Here is a 22978-nt window from a genome sequence, read left to right on the forward strand (position 1 = left end):
ACTTGTACAGAAAATCATCAAAAATATGTCTGAAGGGGGCTTAATATCACAATCTTGGAATGAAAACCCTTTTTACGAGATGTTGGGATGATGAGACAGCAGAAAATTTATAAGAGTTAAGTATTTAAGAATTATCTTCAGATCATATTCAGGCAAACAATGTAGGTAAATGGCTTCAAATAATTAAACCCAGTATCAGTATCAGGACTTGGTAGAATGATGCAATCAGTTTTCAGTGACTGTAAATTGCCTATGTTGAGAATTTTTTAGATGTGATTGAACTTAATACAGGAAAAAAATACTTCAAGCCGTTATGCCACTTATACCAAGATGTATCAAGGATTAATTAGTTGTTTTTTGCTAAAAAAAAGTCTCTCATGGCGTCAAACTCTTCTGGTGAAGGTCCAAGACACACTTGTCCCTAATCCAGAGGGAACTGATGCAGACAGACCCAGGACAATTAACTTGTTTTATTATTTTATTACAAATGTACAGCTTATGAGTTTCCATTACGATTGACCTTTTTAAGTCATTGTTTTCTCTACTTTATACAGTTTTTAACGTCTTCTGTTAAAAGATAACTCTCCCGTCACCCATCTCCCAAAGTGTAGAGCTGTGAAGAAACACAGGGACAGCAACAGTACAGGCCACGGTGCACTGCCGATGGCTGAGTATCAGAAGTGTGTGTGTATAATTCACTGGCTGCAAATTTAATGTTTGTACTCGTGGAAGGCTTGGTCCAGCTGATAAGTGTTGAGGGTGTGTGTTTGATGTTGAAAAGTATGTGCTGAATTCTGGACATGGTGAGGGTGTATTAAGTATGTTGGACATGAACTGACGGAAGCATTTAACATTCACTCTAGAGGCACCCTACGTAGTGTCCACAAACTTAGGGAAGGACTAGTCCATGTGCGTTTTAGACCCTCCTCCTCCCGCCGTTTTGAGATGACTGTAGTGCTAAGCCGAAGTGCGCTTCAGACCTTTCTAATTGCCCTATCCCACATTGAACCCCTGCATCCTGCACCTTATGTACCTGAACTAAGACCTTTGGAAGAGTGCAGTACATAATGTAGATCCTACTTCATCCAGCTGGTGTTTGAAAATAGTGCAACTAAGACCACACCTGGATCAAACTGTTGTTCTCACTCTTCACTTCCTGTGGATTCTAATAGGATCATTAATATGTACAATATGACTACATAAGGGGTAATACCACAGCATAACCATACTCACAAGACTTAAAACATCTACAAGTACATCAGGTGTCAAGACTTAAGAGGTGAATGAAGATTTGGCCTGAAGCTCACTTGGGCCAACGAATAGACATAAATATCTCGCAAACATAACCCTAACATATAGTTTAATATAAAATATAGCATGAAAATATATGTTCATATATATGGCTCTAGTCTAAAACCTGGGCGATCATGATTGAAGGGACAAGCTTTTCTACTGGCCCCTGTGTGTGTGTGTGTGTGTGTGTGTATGTGTGTGTGTGTGTGTGTGTGTGTGTGTATTTCTGTTGTTTCAGCAGTCTGTACAACATCACTGTAACTCAGCCAGTCAAACAGAGAGATGATGATGATGATGTGCAAAGGCATTCAATATCAAACAATGATACATTTCAAGAGTCTTTTGGACATGATTTGTTTTGACAGGGAACAGAGAAAAACACTCCAACCTCATCCTACAGAGACATGTGTGCAACTGTATGAGAGACTGAGGAACACTGACAGTCAGACACCCCAAGTGATGATCGGGGGGAAAAGTGAAAAACAAAACATGAATAAAGTGGACAGAGAAGTGCTGAGGAAAAGCATCAATCTCTCAAAGTGTTTGGGGCTAATTAAGGTCTAATTGCTTCTTGCTTAAAGGCAGCAATACAATAAAAGAATTGAGATGTACTGTAACCGCTGTTCGAAGGATGAGGTCATTGTTTCAGGCAAGTAAATTGAATGTGCAGAAGCCTTCTGAGCAATGAGCAGGATTATAGAATAGACCAATGCAAGAACAACCAACTAGTAAAGCCACAGACACTTTGAGAAAAGAGCTGCAGAATCATTAGAGAAAGGTTAGAGGTGAATCTAAACTAGAAGAGGACGGTCCTCCTGGCAGCTAGCAAAGACTTTTTTAGATCCCATCTGAATCTTTAGTTACAGATATGACCATATTTGTACGGCACAGTACGACAAGATTTAAACCTACAGTAGGCTAAGTGCGCTATCTTAAAAAACAAACAAAACAAAAAACAAAACAAACATCTTTGTTCCCAATGCTGTCTCCCATTAGCAGAGTTCAGAGACAATGAGCTAGAAGTGACAACTTCTGTGGCCCAGATCAGCAGGCCGTGACAGAGAATCAATCGGAAAACAGAATGTGGGCTTGATTGTGCTTGCCACACAGTCTAAAAAGTGAAAGTAATACATGGCAAAGTAAATCAAGCACACTTGAGGTGGATGAATCAATTTCAAATGAACAAATTTTCATTTTCAAATGAATGATGCAATGAGTATCTCTCACCATATGTCCGCTCCAGGTTACTAGATCTGGTGCTTTCCACAGGTCTACTTAAAGCTTAAATGCAACATACCAGTATGTCGTGTCAACTTAATTTGACTCAAAGTTTTTTGTTTTTTTAAACATGCATGTAAATAATGGATGCTGTGTAATACAAGCACCCAGGAGCACACCAGCCATGTCAATAACATACCGTTTTAAAGCGAGACCGGGGGGTGGGGGGTTAATCCTCATACACAAGCTGGACCAAGTGGTGCGCTTGATTTTATTATCCTGCTTGGCACAGCAAAAATGAATATGGGATTGATTCTGAGATGAATCCACTGGTTCAATTAAATGAGGCAAACTGTAAGATAAATCAAGCACAAAAAGACAGCTGAGGATACGTGAAAAGAGCATTTTGATCCAGGTCCTGTCATAATGCACCAAGGGGCTTTCGGTCTGACAGAAAATCTTCCCAAACACCCACTCCCCTTTGGCAACTGTTCAACCCCTTGGCCACAGGACATCTTACAACATGAAACAACTGTCACCTAGAAACGGAGCACTTGAGATATGTTGAGGACCATTTCACAGGTTTTTTTTTTTTTATGTGTATGCGTGTGTGCATGTTTACCTCAGTAAGGGGTTGAGCACATACTCCCACCTTTCCCCCTATTCCACTAAATGAGAATCATATTTGAGACAATGAAATAAACATACATAAACAGTTAAATCAAGATGACAGTCAGTAAAAATATCAATACAAAAAAACAATAGGCATGATAAACAATAACAATAAATCACAATTATTCCAGTGTAAGTGTTTTGTTTTTGTAAGTCAGTAATTTTTGTCCTCAGAGGTGCAGACCAAACCAATCTGCATATTCAAAAGAAAAAAAACAAAGAAAAAGAAGAGAGAGGAAAGAAATTAAAACATGCCAGATCATGCTGTGTACCACCAACAGGGGGGATGACAGGTCGGAGAAAAGCTGGAGCCCCCTGCAAAAGCTAACCCAGGAGGAGGCATCTGAGATCCTGGGTGGGGTGTGGAGAGGGGATGGCGTTAGATGGATCCCAGGGGTCCTTTGCTGCAGCGGGAGCTCATCCTGTACGGGACGATAGAAGCTAGAGGGGCCTTGTGTCTGGTTGGAGAGAAAGAGGGGCAAAGGAGCAGACCAAAGAGGAAAGAAGAGGAGGAACGTCCTTACTCCTCACAGGATGGAGGGACGGAGATGGTGTGGAGTATGTCATAGTTGGTCTACCTACTTCCCTCTCTCGCAGAATACACTTCCTCCCTCCCCGAATAGAGTAAACAGGGAGAGGGAGGGATGACGAGTGACAGGTGAGAATAAATAAAGCGGTAACATCTCAGGTTCCAGTTCACTGTACATCACCACCATTGTATTTCACATATGCTTATCACAGTTTGACGGTTTATTATACACATCTGATTCCAACTGTTTATTTCGGTTGCTCCAGGCTGTAGTTCCCATGTTGGATCCTCCCACTCGTCTTACCCTACTTTCACTTCCACACTTGTGGAATTCCTCCTTTTTCAGTCCTCTGTAGTGTTTTAATTCAACAATCAGTGCTTTCATCTGATTCCTTTCCATGCATGTTCCAAACTTCTCTCTACTTTTTTTTCCTCATAGTGCCCATCATTCTCTCGGTCACTCCCCCTCCCTAGTCCTCCCATCTTTAGTGTGATCATATTATCCTTCTTTCTTCCTCTCCTAGAAGCCCCTCACATCCCTCTTAGCCCACCCATGCATTGATCTGTTCTCTCTCCCTCTTCTCTCTCCATCCGACCATCCATCCATGCATTTGTTGGGTCACTGTTTCTTCTCACGAGTGGTGATGGTGACCAGTTGCTTGGCAGCCTTGGCGATGTCGTAGGCGCACTGGATGACCTGCTGAGTGAGGAGTTGGTAGTCCACTGCGGGGGCCCCGGGCTCTGAGGGCGCGGCCTTACGGCACTCCACCTGCAACCTCGAGGCACTGGAAGCCAACAGGCGGAGGGAGCAGTGGACTGCATCTAATGCTGGGCGCTACAGAGAAATGAGGGGAATTAAAACCCACCTCACATGTATGTGCAGAAAGTAAACAGACGGAGGAAAATAAAGAGAGCAACACCCAGACAAAGATGGAAAAGAGACGCACACAAAAGGGAGAAATGAAACTTACTTTAGGGAAGAGTGAGGCCATCTCAGTCACCGCAGAGTGGATCTTCTCAGAACAAGGGACAAAGCTATGGAAGAGGGAACTGAATTATTTAACTTGGTAGCCAACACATAGATTGCGACAAAAAGGTTGTTCTTGGTGCTTTCACACGTACACACGTCTAGTTTAGTTAAAACAAACTGGTTAACCTGTTGATTGAACTTTGATCGATTTGATCAATGCAGGCATTTTCCTTAAGCAATCAGACATTTAATAATTTCTCCTCAAGAATTTCTGATAAAAAAAAGATGGTTCTGGTGCTAGATGTTACTGTAATTCGATGTGTTATTCAGTAAGAAGGATCAGATTGCACTTGCCAGCAAGGATATAATGAGTAGTATTTATTCCACAGATGACAAAATGTTTTCCATGTCTCTCTTTTAATCTCTCTCTTGTGTGTGTATCACCCACCTGTCGTGTTTGAACTCCTGAGCAGCCCTCAGCAGCTCCTGGATGTTCTTGGTCACCTGCTCAGTCTTCAGTATGACATCCTCTGTGCAGGGCAAGGTGGGGTCCGGCTCCCCCGCCTCCCCGCCCCCTCCCTCCTCAGACTCCCCGCGACCTTCCTCCTCACTGCTGCGGCCCATACTGAAAAGAACAAAATACACTTTTACTAATTACCACCTTGGACTAAAGCAAAGAGCTGACGGTGAAAAAATTGTCATCTTTGTGTGTACAGTGACTTGCTGCAAATCTGACCTTAGTGAGAGATCGTACGATTGTGTGTTGTCATAGTCACTGTCTGTGCCACTGCCATGTTTCTCTGGTTTAGAGACCTGGGGAGGGAAACACAGCAACAACATGTTGGATCATTACAGTTATCACACACTTCATCAAACCTCCTTTGCTGTTCACTCCTGCAGAGCTACAAGTTCAAGCATTTGTTCTCTGAAAAAGTTGTTGTAAAACAACAAATCTGATTTATTGTGGTTGTTTTTCTGAACAATGCAAATTATGTGGAGGTGTTTAAATTTGCAGTCAAATTTGAGTAAAGGGAAGACTTTCCATCTTTGGTTGTTGAACATCTGTAGTCTGGACTTTTCTCAGAGAACATGAGACGTTAGAGTCCATAGTCCAAGGCCCTGCAGTATTTGCATTTGCCGAAAAACAACGTAAGCCTATATTCTCAACTTCCTGAATGGACTGAGTGCAGGATCATCAGAGTAGGAAAATCCATCGAAGAAACTGTAAACTTTAAGAACTCACCATGTATCTGCCCATCTCTGTAGATCCAGACAGATGCTGGCCTCCATATGGTGCTGGACCCCCTGTGCTACCCTTCCTTACCTGTGAGGAGACGGGTAGACAAGATTGGACAAAGAAGGCAGAGATGGAGGGATAGAGATGAGATGAGAAAGAAATGGCGAAGAACAGGAACGATTTGCAGAAATAAATAAACAATGAAATGGGGAGGGAAAAAAGAGAGTGGGGACAGAGAGAAGAGATGTTTTTATTAACAGTAGAAACACAAAATGAAGGAGCCAGTGAGAGCAGTGCCAGACAACTCAGCAACTCACCCATCATCCTATCAAGACTAAAAGCCTCTATAGTTATCTAGGACTAAGTTCAAAAAGCACGCTAAACTAACCAGTGATGAACAGCTACACATCACACAGCGCATCTAAGATTGACTACACATACTATAAACTAATGTTGATCTCCAGTACTAGGATGCATAATAAGCAGAAGTGGTGCACAGTGCGAGAATCCTACATTTGAAGACGAAATGACAAACAATGCAATGACAGACAGAATGCTTACATCCAGAGGATGCACGGCTGCACTGCAGTGAGCAAGAGACAGACAGGTGAGGAGACAGACAGAAAGAAAACAGACAAACTGGTAAATCTTTGTGTAAAGAGATGATGAATTGGATACTAACTTATCATCCATGGAGGTTTTCTGTAGTGAGGAGTGATTGCGTGTTTGCATACTGTAGCTTCATAGATGTTGCTGTAGGTTAAATGCTACTAAATGCATCTAATCTGTCTGTCACATTAGACATTTTAACTATGATATAAACCTTTGTTTGGAGATACATTTCCATTTATGTCCTCCTCTCTCTCTGTCTGTGTGTGTGTGTGTGTGTGTGTGTATCACTCCCTTGCAGCTTCAGACTAAGCAGCAGGAGCTAACTGTGAGGTCAAAAATGGTTGAAAATGTAAAGGTCAAAGGGTGCAGAGCAGGCTAGAGAGCAGAGCATCAGAGACGTTGCCAGGCAACCAAACAAAAAAAACAATCCCTTTTTCTTCCATCTTTCTCCTTCAGGTCACAGTTGTGCACTTCCCCTTTTATGGTGCTGAAAAGCATACTTTGAGGTCTGATTGTCGTTAGACATTTAAATGGGGATCATGCACAACTGGACCTTTCAAAGAGAAGGACTGGGAACTGAGATGCAGGGAGAGACAAAGTTGAAGGGAAAATAGAGTGATCAGAATTGGACTGTCACCCATCAGTCAGGCCAAAGAGAGCCAATCAGGGCCACCAAAAGGAGGGTGGTAGGTAGAGGGGGCCAGGGGGAGTTCTAACTTACGCTGGGTGTGTTGAGGGGCTGCAGGCGGGCTGCCAGGGAGTCCAGGGCTGGGGGACCATGGGCTGTGGGGCCGGGGGCCGCCCCTGGCTCGTACATTGAGAAGGCCTGGCGGTCTCTCCGGTGGGGATGGGAGTGGGGGGCGACTGAGGAGGGCACCGAGAGCCCCGGGGGGTCCGCTCCTTGCCCAAACCCACCCAGACCTCCTCCGCCTATTCCTCCTCGCATCACACCCCCTTGCCAGTGGCCTCCTCCCCCTCCTCCTCCACCAGGGCCCCCTACCCCATGGCCGGCTGCCCCCCCAGCCTGCTGGCCCCCCCGCAGGGCACTGTTCTCTGTCTGCATCCGTGTGATCTACAGGAGAGGAGGAAGGGAGCAGGAAGGGATGAGAGGATGGAGGGAGGGATGAAGGGAGGGACATGGGGAGGTTGAAGGGAAGGGAGGGGGTTGTCAACTGAATCGTCAAAAACAAGCATCCACAATCGCATGTACATTAAAAGGCTCAGACAGGGCTTCATGTATTAATTGACATCAGTACTGGGGAGGGAGGGAATGTGTGGTAAAGACACTTCAGTAAGGTAGATGTCAAAGAAGGGATTAGGTCTTGGGGAAGGGGTGGAGAGAAAGCTAAACACCTGTATATACACATAGTTTGGTTTAGTGGGGTGAGTGAGGGGTAATGTGGGTTCACCTGCACTGATGTAGCATTGACTACCAACTAATTTGACACAATTGTTTGTTATTTGCAGTGTGTGCTCAAGTATTTGCTTGTACACGTGCACGTTTGCCTCTTCACTAAATCTAAAGGGACTACGAGAAGACATGAATGAATCATGGATCATGGGTCACATAAGCTGACGCTGGCAGACACTAATGAATACATTAAGCTAATGATAATGAATCACAAAAATCCAAATGAAGCAACAATTAACAATAGATGAGCATTATTAAAACTAAACTAAAAATGACAGCTAAAATGAGAATGGGTATTTGTAGCACCTTCGCGCCACATGAGAATGACAGCTGCTTTAGTTTTTAGATAACACCAAAAAGCTGTCACCAAATTCATCTTCCAGAGACAACAGTGTAGTAAATTGACACCCTGTCAGGAAAAATACATCAGCTTGCAAAGATATTAAAATACTGACTTGTCTCTCCATCATCCTGCCCTCGTTCTGTCTGAATCACTTGTTCTCGCGTCGCCAACCTATCTTTGTCACTTTGTCTTGTTTGTCTTCAGCACACCCCCATCATCTCTTATCTGACTTTATATTCCAATCTTTCAAAGAAAGACTTTATGGCAACCTTTTTTGCATCATCCCATCTCTCTTCCTAGTTCCCTGTTCCTCTCAACAATTTTTAAATAATTTTATTTTAACCCCATGACCTTTTTTGCCTGATTTATCCCTGCTCATCCCTTCATAACCCCTACCTCCTTCTGGAGCCGCCGGAGTTCCTCGCTGAGGTTGTTGTTGACCTTCATGAGTTGCTGCACCTTGGCTTCTGATGAGGCCAGGGCCTTCTTCACCTCCAGATACTCCTGCAGGGTGATGGGACCATCTGACAAGTCTGACGAGTCCATACTCTTGATTGATTGGACATACAGACAGAGGGGCAAAAAAAGACAGACGGAAACATAGACAGGTAGAAAGTGAGATACAGAAGTGAGGAAACTGACATCATGAGATTCATGAAGCTATTGTAGGATCAAAATCCAATTTCTTCCGCATTCATTTCACTCATACTGTATATCTAAGACTGCAGTTTTTATACCGAGGTAAAATGGGGATATACAGTATGAATCGGTGCCCTTTTAGCTGGGTAAAAACAGAGCTTACTGTCTGAGAGGAAGAGGGCTGGCCTGCAGGGTAGTACTACAGCTGATCACGCATATAAAGACAGTAGAGTCTTAGTTCTACTCTCAATACACTAACCGCCCCCACTTCCTGTGATCGTGGAGCGTGTTCAAATTCAGTCCTATACCACTCCTTATAACTCAACCATTATAAACATCTTTCATAGACTATTCTTCAAAGCTCTTTGTTTTTAGTTTATCCATCTCCTACCCAAACCATGTCTATTTCACTTATATGTCACCACTTAATGCATATATGCGCTGACATTTGATACTATGCTATTCTTCAATCTTAATAAACACAACAAAATAATGAATGCACATATTTAAAGTATAGAGATGGGAGCCTCGGGCTTGTAGTTTGTCAGTATTTTGTCCACTGAGCAAAATAAGTGCACAGGAAAAGGAGAGTTACTGGTTTAGCTGTTGTTTACTTTGTCTTTTCTACCACTCCCACTGCTGCACCATTTCTCCTCTGTCTCTTCTTCCCTCCCTCTACACACAGTCTCTCTCTATGAACAATGCCCCTCTGACAGGGACCCAGAATAGCTGATGATGTCACTCAAGAGCTATGTGGCAGCTCTGACTGTGGCCACTCCCCGCAAAGCATGCTGGGACAAGCAGTCTTAAAGAGGAAAGCTAATAGCTAATATTTACAGACACTAAGTGAGAGGAATAGGACTGACTTGTTGATTAAAACTGCTAGTGAGACAGCATGTGCAGATTTGTGTATTAGTAGGTTTTACCCTGAAAAGGCTGTCGCATATTATGAAAGCTACAGAAGTAATAGTAGTAGTCAAGTACTATACCTTTGCACGGTTGCTACGTTGTGTGTTGTTGTTGTTCTGGGTGGTGAGCTCGCTGTCAGTGTCTTCATCAGATGCTACACTGTCGTAGTCATGCTGGTCATCGTCAATGCCCAGGTCCAGTGGGTCTGGCAAAGGGAAGAATATGCTCCTTTATTATAGTTCTCTCAGTACAGAGTATATCAGCCCTTCTCTTTTTCCTTTCATCTCCCTCTGTGGACTGCTCAAACTGATAAGACTGCTGACTGATTTTGGACAGCTTTCACCCCTTCTTATTTCAGTGGGGGTCTCTATGTTGGTTTCAAATAAGAACTAGTTGTTGATGCAGAGGATGTAAGTCAAATGGCTGTATAGATAAAAATATGCCACCTTGTCTGGCACAAATGTAAGTCTCTAACAATAAATCCTAAAAATCTCTTTGTCGTTTTCACTTTTTTTCACTAAATTGCTGGACCTGGCCTGTTCATCATGTTGCTGTTCTAAAATGTTTTTAACTACACTGTTGTACTGAAAGGTACCAGAAAAAGTCAAACTGACCTGTATCTACCCATATAAGTGACTAGATTAAGTGTCCTTGTTTTTTTTAGATATTCTTGAAAAAGCTTTATAATCCGCTTCAGCCTTCAGTCCTAATCTCTCTGTCCTTTCCTCCCGGCGTCTCACCAGTAGGGCTGCTGAGACCTTTTCCCTGCTGTCTCCTTTTGGCGTCACTCAGGATGTCGATGATGAGCGTTGCAAACTCCCGAGCGTTGAAACGGGCCAGCTTCTGACGGCCCTGAGAGAAGAATGAGTCAAAACACAGGACTTGGATTATTATCTAAACACATGCACACACTGACATGACCGTCTGAAAAATTCTGTCTAGAGTTGTGCAGTATGCAAAAAAAAAAAAAATCCAGCCCACAGTCAGTGCTTCAATGCCTCTGTGACGACTGTGGTCAACTACCATGTGCTGTGGAAAAACACAGTCATACTGAGCACTCACAATACACACAAATACACACCGTCACAACTGTGCTCATACATTCACAAACATTAGCAATGAAACATAAACCGTGCAATTACACAAGCATGCTGGCATCCATGTATGAGAATAAAAAGGTCAGTTTCCACTGAAGTGCTAGACTGGAATTATTACACACAGTGATGTGCTATTCATAACACACCACTTTAGAAGACAAAAGAAGGTAAAAGGTTCAACTCCAAATTTGTTTTGCCACCATAAATAGACAGTAGTTCCTAACCACAGTGAACTGCCCAATCAGAGCAGAGCAAACGTGGCAATGTGGGTGTTTTTTCTGTGTGTGTATGCTTGTGTTAAAAGTCAATGTTTACACTAATGAGCCATGAGGAGAAACTATGTGAGAGGACATATGGGAATTCTCTCTCTCACACGGACAGTGAGGGAAAGAGGGAGGAGAGGAGAGAGGGCGAAACACAGATGGATTACATCTCTCCTCCTTTCTCACAGCTGAAGTGCATCCCTTGTCAATTTCACACTCATTCTCAACTTTCCCCCAAAAACACACACACTGTCTCAGATCACAAGGCTCTATTTCTTTTTTTTTTTTACTTTGTGTTTGCAAGTTCTTTCACCTTTGTCTCTTCTTTTAGTTTTGTCATCATCTTCAGGTTACCAATATTTTTAATTTCCTAAGCATGCATGTGTTTATTTGCATCAGCCAAATGCAAATGTGTATGAGTATGTGTATGCCACCTGTCATTATTTACATTGTATGCGTGTGTGTGTATGTTTACCTGGTTGCGTGTGGCAGAGTATTCAGGATTGACTGGTAGGAAGGGCACTGCACTGCGTTCTGTTACCAGAGTGCTGTGGTTCTGGGTCGTAAGCCATACTGGAGACAAAAACATGAAGCAAAAAATAAGCCTGTGAGTGTGTGTAAGTGTCTTTATGCCACAAGGCCATATTGGCTGGAACATGTGCACCCAAACAGTCCATCCGCCCACACATGCATTGAGACATAAACGAAGTACAGTATAAAAAAAATGAGTTTTAAAACTGGACTCCAGCCTGTATAACGCACTGTTGTGCTCTGAGCCCTCCCACTGTGTGCAGCTGAATGTGTGTATCCTTGCCACTTACCTGCGGTGCTTCTGTTAGAAAGCACAATTTGACTGCTACTGCTACTGAAGAAACAGGAAAGATAAAAAGGAAAAAAGAGAAAAAGAGAGCAAGAACGAGCAGAGGAGGAGGAGGAGCAGGAGAGAGACTCAAGAATTTCTGAGGCACTTCCTCACTCCAACTTTCCTCCTCCCTCCCTTACTCTCTCCATTTGGCCTTCCTCTTCAATAGTCACTTTCCTTTTCTCCTCAATGTCTCCTTCAAATTCACTGTCCTCTCAATAACTATTTTCTCTGTGAATTTTTTTCTCTAGCCCCTTTTCCTCTCAAAGTTCATGTCAACAATGTCATGTGAAGGTGTTTTATATTTTTTCCAACAGATTTTTCTACCTTATAGAGTTCAAAACAGGGGAGGGAGCAGGGAGGAGATGAGGCTTACCTGCATCATTTTCTCTACGATCCACCTCGTCATAGACATCCATCGCTAGCTCCTCAAACAACCGATTATTGAGCTGTCACACACACACACAAGCAATTGACCCCAGATATATCAATGTGTATTTGTGCATACCAAGTACAAAAAACAGCAGTATGAAAAACAAGAGAGAGCAGAAGGAAACAGGCATGACGACAGACATCTGGGCTACAATTTTTAAGATTTTACTTGGCATGTCTCATTTTCAGTAAACCATCTTTTTCCAATTTTTCCAATAACTTTTGTGCCATGGTTTGTGACTCAAGTCCTTCATATGTTAATAACTGACGATCAGGTCTCAGTTTCTGGATTAATAACATTCTGTGGGCCTAAACAGATGGCTATGGAGCAGACAAACATATATTGGCATGGAACAAAAAAATCGGGCCGTTACACCAACTGTTTTGCACTTTGCACATAACAGTCAAGCACACAAGAAAACTAGCTCAATTGTTGTCTAAAACCTGTCAGTAGAATTGTAATGTAAGCCATGATTTTAATCTCACACTTCAACCCAACTCACCGCTTGGAGCTTCTTCTTGGCGGCCTTGGCCAGTTCTGAGAGGTCCAGGCTAAAAAACACAGATGATGACAGTCAGACAGGCATCAGAGAGATACAGGGGAATAAAGAGACGGAGGAGGAGGCAGAGAGGAAGATGTAAAGATGGAAAGAGGAGTGAGAGGTGAGGACTGGAAAGGGTGTTTCACTAGATAGAGGGGGGGGGGCATTTGGGGTGGGATGTGTTGCATATCAGAAAACTAAAAACTTACTAAACGCTGCTATAGACTATGAGTTAATGAAGTTTGATTACACAGATAATAAAAGGAGTTACATGTCAAAAGCTTTACTGTATTATCTGAAATTTTATTTTAGGTAGACTGAACTTATTTCAGGACAAACCCTTGTTTTTGTGACCAGAAATGTTCACTAAGAATATATGCTAATGTGCAATTTAAATATATCGAAATGTCTGGTGTGATTCTCCTGAGCACAGCAAGACTTTGCTTAATACTGAGGCCCTCTGAACCTCTATTCCCTAAAAGCCTCTAGTCATCTAGACTTCTTCTCTCAGAACTAACTGTACACTAACTGTTTTCTTGTGATAACACTTAAAGAAAACGCCGAAGAAGAAGTTGGCTTGCTCTAGTAAACAACAGGGAAATTTAAGATGGGGTGGCAGAGACAGAGGGGATTGAAATGAAGGTAGAAATTCTAGGAAACAAAAAGAACAAGGAAAGTAAAGATACCTCTGTGTCGGGCACTTAGGACGAGCTCTGGCTCCACCAAGCGCAGCGAAATGGAGAGAACAGAAAACGAGTGAGAAAAAGGAAGAAACAGACAGAAAGAGGGGTAGAGAAGCCACATCAAAACAGCTTTAGTTGTTGTTATCAAAAGGAACCATTGACCAGAACAGATGCAAGTGGAGTTAGACGGCAGCTCAGGAGCAAGACCTGCTTAAGTAACAAATACATGACGAGGTGTGTCCGGTTTAGCTGCCTTACACGTACATTTATTTAGTAGTACATATTTTTCAAAGTTCTTCTTTGCCCCAGCTGAGAAAACACAGCACCGATCAAATATTTGAAAGAAGCTGAGCCAAGTAATACTAAACTTGATTTATGATGGCCTGACTGGGCACTTCTGCACCTCCCAAATCAAACCTGCAGTTTAGGATTCATAAACCAAGCACACCTCAAGTATCTAAATCATCAGATTTACCTGGAATAGCTTAGATCGGCATTTACAATAAATGGCCAGTGTTGATGGAGATGCCAAAGTCCTCCTTTATCCAACTCTTTTTTTTGGGTGGAGTAATACATACTATTGTGCCACCCTCTGGTCAGAACACTGAACTGCATCAGTATCAATTAATCAATGTGAGGGAGATGCAGTGAAAAGAAGCAGTCATAGAAGTAAAACAAGTCAGGTAACTGTAAAGTTCAAGGATAACAAAGAGGCTTCATGCAATCAAACCACACCATGCAACAGGGTGTTCATAATCATTTTGACACAAAACAATAATGTCATGGTCCATACCTGTCTGCCATTTGAGGAATGATATAATGGCCATTCTTGTGATCTGTGGAGAGGAGAGGAGAGGAGATATTCATTGTTATGCTTAAGGACATGTAAGCTGTATATGAACTGGTGAAGTGAGTTACCTGGACGCCGTCCACAGAGGTAGAAGGCTAGCCTGTCCGTCAGCTCATACTGACACTCCACAAGCCGCTCTGCTAACTCTATATGGCCCGCCTGCCTGGAGCACACAAACACAGATTGTTCTATTTTCTTACTGTTTTTACCTAATTGAACTCGCTTTATCCCACATCATTCTCACAACGCAGATGTGATGTGAGATTTCAATTAAATGCTAATTGTGTTATCAATAAAGTGCGTTTCCACTGTCTTGTACCTTGCGTAGTCCATAGGCGTACGTCCATTAATGTCAGGTGCTCCAGGGTCGGCACCGTACACCACTAGCAGCTCAGCCTGCAAGATCTGGCCTGCCTTGGCTGCCACATGGAGCGGGGTAGTGCCTTTTTCCTGGAGGGTCAGGTATACACACAGTCAGGACAAGAGGCCTGGCATAAAGAGAGTAACTGTACAGCAAGGCTAATTGCAAGATGGAGTGAGTCAGCAAGTAGATTTTTTCCTGACCGGGTGGAAGAAGTTGGCCTGAGCGCCCAGGGACAAGAGCCGAAGACACGTCTCTAAACTCCCCGTCCGCACACTGGAGTGAAGTTGCTAATAGAAAAAGAAAGGAGAGGGATAGAGGAGAGAGAGAAATAGAGAGATGGGGGTGGAAAGATTAAACATCATGGAGAGACAGAAACAGGCAGAATCCCCTTATTAGCCCAGTGGAGCTCCAAAGCATGAGAGATCATTATTACATCCTGCTGTGTCATTCAGATCACTTCCTGCCAGGGGGTGTTATCAGTGAGTGTGCATGTGTGTGTGTGAGTAAGTGTGTGAGTACACACACACATACACAAGCTTGTTTATGTATAAGGTATCCCACTGACATCTATAAAAGAAACATCCTTTGTGCTTACACATGCTGTTCTACTGTATGGTGATGACTGCATAAGCTAATTAACCTGAACTCATTAAGTCTTGGCCTTCAGCTGTGAAATACTGAGCCCTCACCTTACTGAGGTCCTTGGTAGTGACGCCATCATCATCACGGCAGGGCAGCTTGTGCACAAAGGCCAGCATCTGGTATTTGGCTCTAATGAACTCTGACTTAGTGGGACTGCACAGGAGGAGAAGTTAAGGTGGTTAGCACAAACCCAGACCTCAAAGGAAAACAGGTTAATCCAAGGATAAAATATATTGCTTCTACTACAATTCCTGTCAAAGTAACAATTTAGTTATGCTATGTATAAGAACGTTTCTTCTGATAGCCGCCCTGGATTCTTCTTTTTGCAAAGCACTCTCAACATCATGTGTATAGACATGTACTGAAAATTTTTGTTTGCACAGTTCCCTGTGGGATTTGAAACCTGTCACAAGCTAAGTTTGTGCTCGTGTTCATCCTTTCAGAAATGAAAGACAATGCCATTCCATTTTTCATTCGATTACACATGCATGAAGACCATCTTCCATCTTCAAGTAAAACATCATGGAAAAAATGACAGAATGATATGAAAATGAATGAATTGTGCATAAATTGCAAACAATTTTCAATCAATTGATTTGTATTTTGACTGAAAAGTTATTCGTTCTTTGATTTCTATTTTTTTCTCCCTCTCCTTTTGATTCTTTGTGTAAGGTGAAAAACAAAAAAAGCCCATCCACTGTCTTTACAAATAAATGTCTTAAGTAAAGGACTAGATGCCAGCAAGACTGCTCTTTCTCAGCAAGTCATGAGCGTGGTTTCTTCTAATTTTACTTGATAAGTATAGACATTGCTGAAAAATACAGGAACTCCCTCCTGGTGGTGGAGATAATTGATCTCCAGAATGAGCCAGAATTGACAGGTTACTGCTGGATTCCTTCTGGTTTTACAGACATAAACACAGTATATAATACAGTACATATGAAGAGGTTTTGTAGCTTCAGTGAAATGAGCGGATTATTTCCTACAAGTCCAATTCTTGATATCTTGACCCTCCCATAGCCATATTTCAACCAAGGAAGTACTACAACACTACATTAGCAAAACCTATACGGTATTTAGTTAAATAAGACACCCTCTGAGAGCAGATCAAGATCAATTAGGAAGGTTATCCAAGAGGAAACTGTTTGGAGGTCATTAAGGAAAAACTGGGTGCAATTGATCCTTGCTAGTGAAAACACCAATTATATTCAGAAAGGTTATGTAATATTCCTCTGAGATGATAATTTTGACAGGGCCCCTCCCTCCCGTCACCTTTGCTGGGGAAAATATATATTGTGATTGTGTTGTTCTGTGTATCTTGAGCCTGCAGGGAGTATACTTACTGGACTTTGTCCTGGGGGTTGGGTTTCCTACGACCGCTCTGCACCTGAGCAGGGTCCAGGAGACTGTGTTCCCATATGGAGTTGGCCCCGTTACTGGCCAAGGTCTGAACCATCTGAAACACACACACGCACACGCACACGAACACAGACACACACAGTCGTGACTCAGTGATGGTATACCAGGTACAAGAAAATTACCACCATCACAAGAATCTTGTTGAGTAATGGCATCTTGCAACCCAAATGTAAAACTCTAGGGTCTGAACTTATTGCTATTAGAATGATCAAAAAGCTTAAAAGAAATAAATACAAGAAGGGTTAGGCTCTGAATTTAACATTGATGGAGAAACAGACAAACTTTTGTAGAAAAAATAAACACAGATAGAAAAACTGTGAAATGGATTAGCATCCAGCCATTTCCTGCTACTGTTTCCTTTTTCCTCACTCTTCATTTCTCAGCCTTACCTGCAGTAATGCGGGAGGCCATCCGCTGTGCCTCAGGTGCTTGACTATGGAGATATGACGCCCTAAACTGCGGTGGACCGAACAGCATTCATCACAGATCAGGACCCCTCGGTTGATACTGGTCCAGCCCGGGTCTGACGGACAAACAAGTGGATGAAATCACATGCTTTGTAAACAGGCTGTTTGCGATGGTTAGACTGTTCAGCATTGTAAAGAATCTTAAGTTCTTCACCACAACATTCACTTTAGTCCAGGCTGCATGAAAATGAAAAACTCCCTCATACAATAAATCCCACAATATCCTAGTAGCACAGGGTCAAAATTACAGTTTACTAAACAAGACTATGGTACCATTTTTCCTAGAAAGACATGTGCTCTATCTACACTTCTATCCTGCCCGGATTTCATTCAGGGTTAGGTCAAATATATGATCCCTGCAGTAAGAAATGTTTGATGAAATAAGTCGATATCTAGGTAGCTACACAAAGTGACAAGCATAAAGATGAGGAGCAGCATAATGTGCAAAGTACAATGTTCCTCTGTCACCAAGGCTCCAATCAGATTTATAAGTATTTTAGAAACCACAAAGGGATGTGGAATCTTACAGTACAATGCATATTGACAGCAGAGTAGGGCTAGATTTTACAGAATATGCATCTTTATAATCAAATCAAATGGTTGTGTTAACACAACAGTTTTGTAATGAATAGAATTTCTGAAAATAAAGAGTTACTGTATTGTACTGTACAATCAGGACAAATTGAATTTTGCAATAATAGTAGTGATTTTTTCTTACAACCATAGACAGTATTTAGGCATTAAAATTCTCGAAAGTAATATTTTCAATATGTGTAATTTTTCACAATAAAAATACGAAAAAAAGACTCATGAATAATCAGCCAGCCTTTGGGAATTGTTTTAGCTACAGTTGGAAGATGCAATATACCAAATACCAGGCTGAAGCTGGAGCATACACACACTGTATATCATATATGCTGAGTTGTTCTCTAATTCTCCATAGCTCAGCTCACTCCGTGAGTTGTTACTCCCTAATGAACTAATGCATGCATAGAGCCCAGCTTTGATAAAGTGCCTACCAATGGTGGGCTCGCTTGATACTATAAAGATTTATTCAAACCCAGTCACCTCAGTGTTGTACAAAAATGCAGAAATGCTACACAGTAAGCAAGGTTGAAGGTCTGAGACGAGCCAACACAATTTTTTCACATTTTGTCATGTTGCAGCTTTATGTTAAAATTGTTTAAATCAATTTTTCCCTCATGAATCTACACTCAATACTTCATAATGACAAAGAAACCAGAATTTTAGAAATGTTTACAAATGGAGAAAGTATTCAGACCCTTCCCTCAGTACTTAGTTGAAGCACCTTTGGCATCGATAACAGCCTCGAGCCTTTTCAGGAATGACACGACAAGCTTTGCACATCTGGATTTGGGGATTTTCTGCCATTCTTCTCTGCAGATCCTCTAAGGCTCTGTCAGGCTGGATGAGGACCGTTGGTGGACAGCCATTTTTGGGTCTCTCCAAAGATGTTCAATTGGGTTCAACTCAGGCCTCTGGCTATGCCACTAACGGATATTCACAGAGTTGTTCCTAAGCCACCTCTACATTGTCTTGGCTGTGTGCTTAAGGTCATTGTCCAGTTGGAAGGCGAGTTTTCAGTCCTGAGTGCTCTGGCTCAGGTCTCCATTCAGCTTTCCTGCAAGCCTGACAAGACTCCCTGTCCCTGCTGCTGAAAAACTGCCACCACCATGCTTCACCGTTGGGATGATACTGGACAGATGATGAGCAGGGCCTGGTTTCCACCAGACTTGATGCTTCGAAGTGAGGCCAAAGAGTTCAATCTTGGTTTCTTCAGACCAGATAATCTTGTTTGCTATATAAGGTCTGAGACCTTATATAGACAGGTGTGTGCCTTTCCAAATCATGTCCAGTAAACTGATTCAATTTACCGAAGGTGGACTCCAATCAAGTTGTAGAAACATCTCAAAGATGATCAATGTGTACGGTATGCTCTTACACATACAGTATACACACAGCAAGAACACAGACCATTTTGTAAAATAGGATAGGAATTGATGTGTGTGAATGAGATGAGGATGGGAAGGGAAGCAACTAAGGCCAATGTCAGTCTACCAACACTGGCAGTCTAGTCACAGAGTCTGGGTCATGTTTATGCCCTCAGGACCCTGATGTGATGAGCAGCTTACAACTAACACAGTCTGCAATATCAAAACAAATACACTTACATGCACTTGATGCATGCACGAATACACACACATCTACTATCTGCATTAGTCACTCTCAGGCCGGGATAAAACTGTCTGGGCTTAGGGTATTAATGGAGCTAAAATTGTCCATCATCAGATGAACTGACATGCTGTAAGTTATTCTGCCTGCAGAAAAAAGTAGCAGCAGATCCAAAATGGTTTTGATTAGAGCTATAGCCTAGTTTAGAACAGTAGCCCGTAGGCTTTAAAGGCCGGACTGCAGCAATTTAATTCCTTAATCTGTGTAATAAATATAAAAACTCCCACAGGCTATGCTATCTGCTTGGCTCGCTGGATCAATATGAGGCTACACCATTAAGCTATTAGACCTGGATAGACTATTGGCAGCAGTGTATTGGCCAAATCTGCAGCATGACATAATTTAGCCTAAAGTTGGTCTAATTCGTAAATACAGCATTGACATTTGTTTTTATAACTGTCACTTAAGCCTACATCAAAACGTGTATTATAATCACTATTAATGGTGAATGATACATTTAAAGTCTGGAAAACTCTTGCTGAAATTAACACTGTAAATGCTTGTATGCATGTATTTACATAATTTGACTGTTAACTGGTAAGTTTCTATACTGACATTTTTAACGGGTCGATTCATGAATAACCATTATAATATCCATGAGCAACATGTAGGTCTACTTGTAGGTCCACGTCACCACAAGGTTGATTTCAATTCAGACATTATTCCCTCTAAGGTCTGCTTTATAAACTAAACCAAACACTGGTCACAACATCAACAGCATTGACATCAACAGCATTGACATCAACATGACACAATATACAGATTTGACACCACTGTCAAACTGCTCTAAATGCTTGCACAAGAGCCTCATTTTCCAATACAATTACATCTGTGTTCAATAAAGAGTTTACCATCATGACAACATGATTCATTGTTGCAATAAATCCTGCAGATTGCCATGGCATGACATTAAACCCTTCTGAGGCTTGGCTAGGACTGGGAGTATCAGTTGTCCTTTGTAGCTATGCCATCAAGTTATCCCCTAGTATGACACAAAGCTGGGTAGTAGGGAGGTGGCCTGTCACCAGTGGCTAGGTCAGCATTTTGCAGAACGCAGTGCGTGTGTGTGCATGTTGTCGTAAGGAGGGGCTACATGCAGGGAGCTCACGGTAGAAGAAATATACAGCCAATTAACAGGTTCATTAATACAAAAAAGCTGACCACCCTTACGAAAAATAAGTCATTCCGTCCAAGGAAACCCAAGTAAATAGACAATTTCCTGACAACAAACATGTATCTTTTCCTTTTCTAAACAGAATTAATTTGTCAGTGACATAACACATTAACCATAGTTTAAGTTGCTTTGGCAATCAAGGAAAGTGGTTCAAATGGGGTTGGTTAGTGCTGGTCAGATTAGAGGCAATTGAGAAGGCAGAAAGACAGACAAACAGATGCTGAAAGGAAGGTAGCAGCAGGGATTAGGTTCAGGTTGTAAAATCAGTAGCAAGGTGTAGCCAGGAAGCTCTTGAACACTATTTTTGAACATTAGGGCCCTAAAGCTTATAGGCAGTTTTGCACAACTCTCTCTCTCTCACACACATACACACACACATACACAGCTATCAGGGGGGGGCAGCTGTGAAGAGAGCAGCTGTTGTAATGCATGTTCACATGAATGAATGCAAAGACCCCCCACACACACACACACACACACACACACACACACACACACACACACACACACCAATAAACAAGTGCTTCAAACTAAATATGAGGGCATGTGAGGCTACAAATGCAAGGCAGAGACAAGGGCGGTTGTTTGAGCAACGAGGTAAATCTAACCTACAAAAATGAGTGTTCATTGTAGCGGTCATAGATATGTCATACACAACAGTGTGGGTAACATGCTATGTTTGCATGACAAGTGAACTTTCAATGTTTCTTCTTTACAACTTCACATTGCATCGGGCTAATATTCCAGTTTAGGATTGTTTTCAAATAAATTTGCTCATGTAAATTCCCTTAGCGTTAGTGACTATATCATTTGACAAGTGTGAAGGAGAAGTGCGACTATAAAAGCGTGGTAATTATCTATAAACATTCATCCAATAACTTATTTTTTCAAGTTTTTGATTCATAAATCTACGTGTATTTTTAAAACTAATGGCAGGTACCGTCAAAACGACTGGCTGGTAGCTGACGCGTTAGCTGAATCAGCTTAGCAACAACTTGTCGTTTAGCAAAAGTTAGCTAGGCTAGCTAACGTTGTAGCTAAGCTAGCAACGCTAGCCAGCTACACAAACTAAAAACGCCGCAGTCGTGTGCTAACAATGACACAAAAATTGAAATATCACAATGATACTGTATGTTAGTTCATTAAGTGAATGCTGAATGTTTAATAATAGCCAGCCATGAAGTGAGTCAAAATCGCCAGCTCGTTAGCCAGGCTAAGCTAACGTGGTAAGAAGTCTGTCCCGGTCACGAAAATCAAAACAAACGTCTCTCCAAGTGGTGAGGCGACATAAATCTGACACTCACATCTTTCACTGCAGCAAACATACTGTTCGCCCTCACATATGGCCTTGGTCAAATAAACATACATACTCATTAGCTATATTTGGTACATTAACGTTTAGCAGCTATTAGCTAAGGATATTTCCCGTTGTGATAACGCCTATTTTCACTGTTTATTTTGGGCCTAAGCGACGCTTGGAAGCCCTGGCCGTTTTCCTGCTCTGCGGACCCGCTGACAGTGACAGCAGCCTCGGCCCTGTTGTCCCACCATATCGCCCTTTCGACGTATTGTTCCAGTACAGTTGTCTATTTTGATTTATTTCCCTCCTCCCTACCTGGCGCACTGCAGTCGGCGCAGACTTCTGTCCTTTGTAGCTTTCTTGACATCTCGAAAAGTGGCTGAAATCGAGAGGTTGATGTCGGCGATGATGTGGTTGCTCGCCCTTTTCCCCCGAGCTACCGACCGACGTCTGCCGTCAACCGATGCGGCCCCTGAATCCCCGGAAGCCGGGTGGTGTGATCGGCTTTCCCGGCCAGCTGACAGTTGAATTTCCCGTTTGTTCCTGCGGTCTCTTCGCCCACGTTCACTACTGAACTCCAAGTCTAGTGGCAAGTTCTGTGAACATAGTTAATGTGACTGTTTGTGTGAACCCTCATATCGGAATATTTACTAAATCTGTTCTCCGCATTGCTTGCAACTCACCGAGGGACGGCAGCTTTCTACCTGTCAGTTTCCGCACACACGCCCAACATCCCTGCAGCCTACCTATAGAGGGGCAGGGAGGGGTGAGGGGGCAAAAAATAATCTTGTCATTCA

General features: G+C 42.4%; 1 protein-coding gene across 1 annotated transcript; it reads right to left on the reverse strand.

The window, feature by feature from the left end:
• Positions 1-455: 455 nt before the first annotated feature.
• On the reverse strand, positions 456-22606 carry git1 (GIT ArfGAP 1). Its single transcript, XM_022761207.1, has 21 exons — positions 22497-22606; positions 17377-17510; positions 16912-17024; positions 15616-15721; positions 15127-15213; positions 14882-15012; positions 14631-14725; positions 14506-14548; positions 13716-13742; positions 12991-13039; positions 12432-12504; positions 11669-11766; positions 10574-10685; positions 9914-10038; positions 8682-8834; positions 7253-7603; positions 5926-6006; positions 5419-5495; positions 5131-5307; positions 4684-4747; positions 456-4547 (listed from the first exon to the last, which is right to left on the reverse strand). Exons 1-21 carry the CDS (start codon positions 22546-22548, stop codon positions 4332-4334), a joined length of 2364 nt encoding a protein of 787 aa, XP_022616928.1. The 5' UTR covers positions 22549-22606; the 3' UTR covers positions 456-4331.
• Between the last annotated feature and the right edge of the window lie 372 nt (positions 22607-22978).

Source organism: Seriola dumerili, unplaced genomic scaffold, assembly GCF_002260705.1.
Source record: "Seriola dumerili isolate Sdu_G_001 unplaced genomic scaffold, Sdu_1.0 BDQW01000391.1, whole genome shotgun sequence".
Classification (NCBI taxonomy): domain Eukaryota; kingdom Metazoa; phylum Chordata; class Actinopteri; order Carangiformes; family Carangidae; genus Seriola; species Seriola dumerili.

Coding starts and splice junctions, on each gene's coding strand:
- git1 (XM_022761207.1), bottom strand. CDS start 22,548: ATGTCAAGAAAGCTACAAAGGACAGAAGTCTGCGCCGACTGCAGTGCG. Junction 13,040..13,715: donor CCTAAGTGCCCGACACAGAG/GTATCTTTACTT, acceptor TGTGTTTTTTAG/CCTGGACCTCTCAGAACTGG. Junction 10,686..11,668: donor ACTCTGCCACACGCAACCAG/GTAAACATACAC, acceptor TTCTTCTCTCAG/GGCCGTCAGAAGCTGGCCCG.